Here is a 7,281-nt window from a genome sequence, read left to right on the forward strand (position 1 = left end):
TAATTGTATATTATTCCAAAGGGAAATGAACAGTTAACCGTCATGAAAAGACGTTAATTAATATGGCAGAGTAAACAAACTGTTAGTCACCAGTTAGATGACTATAGATCACAGACTGGTACACAAATTGTCGATTCAATATCAGTTCAATTCACACTTTCCCCTCTAAACAGCTCAAACTAAAATGTAATCAATGACACGTCATTCAACACGAAACAAAACTTACAAAGGACAATACAGAACAAATAGAGAGACTATGCCAAGAAGCGACGGCCCTGCACGCCAAACATCAAAATTGCTTAGTAGCTCTATTTGTAAACGCAAATAGTTGACTAAGCAACCCCTCGCTCGGTGCACAAAAGGTTATCTGCATACCTTCACACGGCGTAACCGGGCTTTCATCACCCACCCTCACACTTCAAATCCGGTGGGTCGCTGTGCCTTTTCACCCCTTCGCTCTGTCTTCAAATGGAAATCATTTCTATTGGCTCAAGGTGTCCATGTAAATAGGTATAAATGAATTCAGATTATGCCTTTGCTTTCTCCTCCGAGCGAGTAGCCCCCCCTCCTCCTCTCCACCCAAGGCGATTGTCATGTGATAGCGAAGAAGTGGCACATTAATGAAGCGGCTCTACGGGGGTCTTTTCTCCTGTCACCACATTAAACTATCACACGGTTCGGGGGAAGGACATGGAAATAGCAGCTACTTAGCTCTGCTCATCAAAACAAGGGCCACAACATATCGGGAACCATTCAGAGAGTCGTGGTGTGTTTGGGGGGGGGAAAGGAAAAGCTTATTGCTGCTTGCTTAACTAAAGATAGCGCATCATATAGGGAGAGAACGAGATTGTTTTCATAGGACGGCTGTTTTCAAGACCCACAGCCCATAAGCGCTGAGTGAACAGTCCACGGAGGAAACAGACAGTGAGTGCATCTCATGCATCTTGGCGAACTTTCAGTAACTTTTAAGCGCGGGGATTTTGCCTTTTTTTATTTTTTACAGTGCGTTATGAAGGCAATCTATGCGGCGAATGTATGGAGTTTTACGCGTTCGTAATGTTGTTTTGAACAGTTGTTTTGAACAACCCGTCCTAGAGTGATACTTCTTTCAAGGAGTTCTATTTCCCCTGTTTGTCTGAGAAAAAGTGGAACAACTGTAGCCTGACGCGCCTTTCAGCATAGTAATTTTGACAGAAAGTCCAACAGAATGCCTCGTCCGGGGAGAAACACGTATAGCGACCAGAAACCTCCCTATTCCTACATCTCCCTGACCGCCATGGCTATCCAGTCCTGCCCGGAGAAGATGCTCCCTCTCAGCGAGATCTACAAGTTCATCATGGACAGGTTCCCCTACTACAGAGAGAACACCCAGCGGTGGCAGAACTCCTTACGGCACAATCTCTCTTTCAACGACTGTTTTATTAAAATCCCCAGGCGGCCGGACCAGCCCGGTAAAGGGAGTTTCTGGGCTCTCCATCCCAGTTGCGGGGACATGTTCGAGAACGGAAGTTTCTTGCGGCGTCGTAAACGCTTCAAGTTAATGATGATGGCGTCTGAGCACCTGGCGCAAAGCAAGCCGTCGGACGCTGCCCACTATCTCCAACAACAAGCCAAACTCCGACTGAGCGCTCTGGCTGCTTCTGGCACACATCTCCCGCAGATGTCCGGTTACAACATAGGAGTCTCTCACCAACCGTCTACTTTCAAACATCCGTTCGCAATTGAGAATATAATCGCCAGAGAGTATAAAATGCCAGGCGGGTTGGCCTTCTCCACCATGCAGTCTATGTCTGCTGGCTACCCGCTGCACAACCAGCTCACCACGGCCTGGCCTCATATGTACAGCTCCAGCGTCATGGACACGGTAGCTCCCATCTCCATGGCTAGTGATTATTCGGCCTACGGAATGCCAGTCATTCTGTTCCCCTGAATAACCCCACTAGAGGACAGTCATTCTATTCTGTTCCCCTGAATAACCCCTCTAGATGACAGTCATTCTATTCTGTTCCCCTGAATAACCCCACTAGATGACAGTCATTCTATTCTGTTCCCCTGAATAACCCCACTAGATGACAGTCATTCTATTCTGTTCCCCTAAATAACCCCACTAGATGACAGTCATTCTATTCTGTTCCCCTGAATAACCCCTCTAGATGACAGTCATTCTATTCTGTTCCCCTAAATAACCCCACTAGATGACAGTCATTCTGTTCCCCTGAATAACCCCACTAGAGGACAGTCATCCTATTCTGTTCCCCTGAATATCCCCACTAGAGGACAGTCATTCTGTTCCCCTGAATATCCCAACTAGAGGAACAGTCATTCTATTTATTCCCCGAATAACCCCACTAGATGACAGTCATTCTGTTCTGTTCACCTGAATAACCCCACTAGATGACAGTCATTCTATTCTGTTCCCCTGAATAACCCCACTAGATGACAGTCATTCTGTTCCCCTGAATAACCCCACTAGAGGACAGTCATTCTATTCTGTTCCCCTGAATAACCCCACTAGAGGACAGTCATTCTGTTCCCCTGAATAACCCTACTAGATGACAGTCATTCTATTCTGTTCCCCTGAATAACCCCACTAGATGACAGTCATTCTATTCTGTTCCCCTGAATAACCCCACTAGATGACAGTCATTCTATTCTGTTCCCCTGAATAACCCCACTAGAGGACAGTCATTCTGTTCCCCTGAATAACCCAAATAGAGGACAGTCATTCTATTATAATCCCCTAAATAACCCACTAGATGACAGTCATTCTATTCTGTTCCCCTGAATAACCCCTCTAGATGACAGTCATTCTATTCTGTTCTCCTGAATAACCCCACTAGAGGACAGTCATTCAATTCTAATCCCCTAAATAACCCACTAGATGACAGTCATTCTATTCTGTTCCCCTGAATAACCCCTCTAGATGACAGTCATTCTATTCTGTTCCCCTGAATAACCCCACTAGAGGACAGTCATTCTGTTCCCCTGAATAACCCAACTAGAGGACAGTCATCCTATTCTGTTCCCCTGAATAACCCCACCAGAGGACAGTCATTCTGTTCCCCTGAATATCCCAAAAAGAAGAACAGTCATTCTATTATAATCCCCTAAATAACCCACTAGATGACAGTCATTCTATTCTGTTCCCCTGAATAACCCCTCTAGATGACAGTCATTCTATTCTGTTCCCCTGAATAACCCCATTAGAGGACAGTAATTCTGTTCCCCTGAATAACCCAACTAGAGGACAGTCATTCTATTCTGTTCCCCTGAATAACCCCACTAGAGGACAGTCATTCTGTTCCCTTGAATAACCCCACTAGAGGACAGTCATTCTATTCTGTTCCCCTGAATAAGCCCACTAGATGACAGTCATTCTATTCTGTTCCCCTGAATAACCCCACTAGAGGACAGTCATTCTATTCTGTTCCCTTGAATAACCCAACTAGATGACAGTCATTCTATTCTGTTCCCCTGAATAACCCAAATGGAGGACAGTCATTCTATTATAATCCCCTAAATAACCCACTAGATGAAAGTCATTCTATTCTGTTCCCCTGAATAACCCCTCTAGATGACAGTCATTCTATTCTGTTCCCCTGAATAACCCCACTAGAGGACAGTCATTCAATTCTAATCCCCTAAATAACCCACTAGATGACAGTCATTGTATTCTGTTCCCCTGAATAACCCTACACGATGACAGTCATTCTATTCTGTTCCCCTGAATAACCCCACTAGAGGACAGTCATTCTATTCTGTTCCCTGAATAACCCCTCTAGATGACAGTCATTCTATTCTGTTCCCCTGAATAACCCCACTAGAGGACAGTAATTCTGTTCCCCTGAATAACCCAAATAGAGGACAGTCATTCTATCCTGTTCCCCTGAATAACCCCACTAGAGGACAGTCATTCTGTTCCCCTGAATAACCCCACTAGATGACAGTCATTCTGTTCCCTTGAATAACCCCACTAGAGGACAGTCATTCTATTCTGTTCCCCTGAATAACCCCACTAGAGGACAGTCATTCTATTCTGTTCCCTTGAATAACCCAACTAGATGACAGTCATTATATTCTGTTCCCTTGAATAACCCAACTAGATGACATTCATTCTATTCTGTTCCCCTGAATAACCCCACTAGATGACAGTCATTCTAATCTGTTCCCCTGAATAACCCCACTAGAGGACAGTCATTCTATTCTGTTCCCTTGAATAACCCAACTAGATGACAGTCATTATATTCTGTTCCCCTGAATAACCCCACTAGAAGACAGTCATTCAATTCTGTTCCCCTGAATAACCCCATTAGAGGACAGTCATTCTATTCTGTTCCCTTGAATAACCCAACTAGATGACAGTCATTCTATTCTGTTCCCCTGAATAACCCCACTAGAGGACAGTCATTCTATTCTGTTCCCCTGAATAACCCCACTAGATGACAGTCATTCTTTTCTGTTCCCCTGAATAACCCCACTAGATGACAGTCATTCTATTCTGTTCCCCTGAATAACCCCACTAGAGGAGAGTCATTCTATTCTGTTCCTTTGAATAACCCAACTAGATGACAGTCATTCTATTCTGTTCCCCTGAATAACCCAAATAGAGGACAGTCATTCTATTATAATCCCCTAAATAACCCACTAGATGACAGTCATTCTATTCTGTTCCCCTGAATAACCCCTCTAGATGACAGTCATTCTATTCTGTTCCCCTGAATAACCCCACTAGAGGACAGTCATTCAATTCTAATCCCCTAAATAACCCACTAGATGACAGTCATTGTATTCTGTTCCCCTGAATAACCCTACTCGATGACAGTCATTCTATTCTGTTCCCCTAAATAACACACTAGATGACAGTCATTCTGTTCCCCTGAATAACCCCACTAGAGGACAGTCATTCTATTCTGTTCCCCTGAATAACCCCACTAGAGGACAGTCATTCTGTTCCCCTGAATAACCCCACTAGATGACAGTCATTCTGTTCCCTTGAATAACCCCACTAGAGGACAGTCATTCTATTCTGTTCCCCTGAATAACCCCACTAGAGGACAGTCATTCTATTCTGTTCCCTTGAATAACCCAACTAGATGACAGTCATTATATTCTGTTCCCTTGAATAACCCAACTTGATGACATTCATTCTTTTCTGTTCCCCTGAATAACCCCACTAGATGACAGTCATTCTATTCTGTTCCCCTGAATAACCCCACTAGAGGACAGTCATTCTATTCTGTTCCCTTGAATAACCCAACTAGATGACAGTCATTATATTCTGTTCCCCTGAATAACCCCACTAGAAGACAGTCATTCAATTCTGTTTCCCTGAATAACCCCATTAGAGGACAGTCATTCTATTCTGTTCCCTTGAATAACCCAACTAGATGACAGTCATTCTATTCTGTTCCCCTGAATAACCCCACTAGAGGACAGTCATTCTATTCTGTTCCCTTGAATAACCCAACTAGATGACAGTCATTCTATTCTGTTCCCCTGAATAACCCAAATAGAGGACAGTCATTCTATTATAATCCCCTAAATAACCCACTAGATGACAGTCATTCTATTCTGTTCCCCTGAATAACCCCTCTAGATGACAGTCATTCTATTCTGTTCCCCTGAATAACCCCACTAGAGGACAGTCATTCAATTCTAATCACCTAAATAACGCACTAGATGACAGGCATTGTATTCTGTTCCCCTGAATAACCCTACTCGATTACAGTCATTCTATTCTGTTCCCCTAAATATCACACTAGATGACAGTCATTCTTTTCCCCTGAATAACCCCACTAGAGGACAGTCATTCTATTCAGTTCCCCTGAATAACCCCACTAGAGGACAGTCATTCTGTTCCCCTGAATAACCCCACTAGATGACAGTCATTCTGTTCCCTTGAATAACCCCACTAGAGGACAGTCATTCTATTCTGTTCCCCTGAATAACCCCACTAGAGGACAGTCATTCTATTCTGTTCCCTTGAATAACCCAACTAGATGACAGTCATTATATTCTGTTCCCTTGAATAACCCAACTTGATGACATTCATTCTTTTCTGTTCCCCTGAATAACCCCACTAGATGACAGTCATTCTATTCTGTTCCCCTGAATAACCCCACTAGAGGACAGTCATTCTATTCTGTTCCCTTGAATAACCCAACTAGATGACAGTCATTATATTCTGTTCCCCTGAATAACCCCACTAGAAGACAGTCATTCAATTCTGTTTTCCTGAATTACCCCATTAGAGGACAGTCATTCTATTCTGTTCCCTTGAATAACCCAACTAGATGACAGTCATTCTATTCTGTTCCCCTGAATAACCCCACTAGAGGACAGTCATTCTATTCTGTTCCCCTGAATAACCCAACTAGATGACAGTCATTCTATTCTGTTCCCCTGAATAACCCCACTAGAGGACAGTCATTCTTTTCTGTTCCCCTGAATAACTCCACTAGAGGACAGTCATTATATTCTGTTCCCTTGAATAACCCAACTAGATGACAGTCATTCTATTCTGTTGCCCTGAATAACCCCACTAGAGGACAGTCATTCTATTCTGTTCCCCTGAATAAGCCCACTAGATGACAGTCATTCTATTCTGTTCCCCTGAATAACCCCACTAGAGGACAGTCATTCTATTCTGTTCCCCTGAATAACCCTACTCGATGACAGTCATTCTATTCTGTTCCCCTAAATAACCCACTAGATGACATTTATTCTGTTCCCCTGAATAACCCCACTAGAGGACAGTCATTCTATTCTGTTCCCCTGAATAACGCCACTAGAGGACAGTCATTCTGTTCCCCTGAATAACCCCACTGTAGGACAGTCATTCTGTTCCCCTGAATAACCCCACTAGAGGACAGTCATTCTGTTCCCCTGAAAAACCCCACTAGAGGACAGTCATTCCGTTCTGTTCCCCTGAATAACCCCACTAGATGACAGTCATTCTATTTTTTTCCCCTGAATAACCCCAATAGATGACAGTCATTCTGTTCCCCTGAATAACCCCACTAGACGACAGTCATTCTGTTCACCTGAATAACCCCACTAGAGGACAGTCATTCTATTCTGTTCCCCTGAATAAGCCCACTAGATGACAGTCATTCTATTCTGTTCCCCTGAATAACCCCACTAGAGGACAGTCATTCTGTTCCCCTGAATAACCCAACTAGAGGACAGTCATTCTATTCTGTTCCCCTGCATAACCCCACTAGAGGACAGTCATTCTGTTCACCTGAATAACCCCAATAGATGACAGTCATTCTGTTCCCT

General features: G+C 43.7%; 1 protein-coding gene across 1 annotated transcript; it reads left to right on the forward strand.

Annotated features, from left to right (window-relative positions):
* Window positions 1-671: 671 nt before the first annotated feature.
* Window positions 672-1,930, forward strand: LOC123725098 (forkhead box protein B1). Its single transcript, XM_045688874.1, has one exon. The coding sequence runs from the start codon at window positions 1,208-1,210 to the stop codon at window positions 1,928-1,930; it is 723 nt and encodes a 240-aa protein (XP_045544830.1). The 5' UTR covers window positions 672-1,207.
* The last annotated feature ends 5,351 nt before the right edge of the window (window positions 1,931-7,281 follow it).

The sequence above is a fragment of the Salmo salar genome, chromosome ssa11 (genome assembly GCF_905237065.1).
Source record: "Salmo salar chromosome ssa11, Ssal_v3.1, whole genome shotgun sequence".
Lineage (NCBI taxonomy): Eukaryota > Metazoa > Chordata > Actinopteri > Salmoniformes > Salmonidae > Salmo > Salmo salar.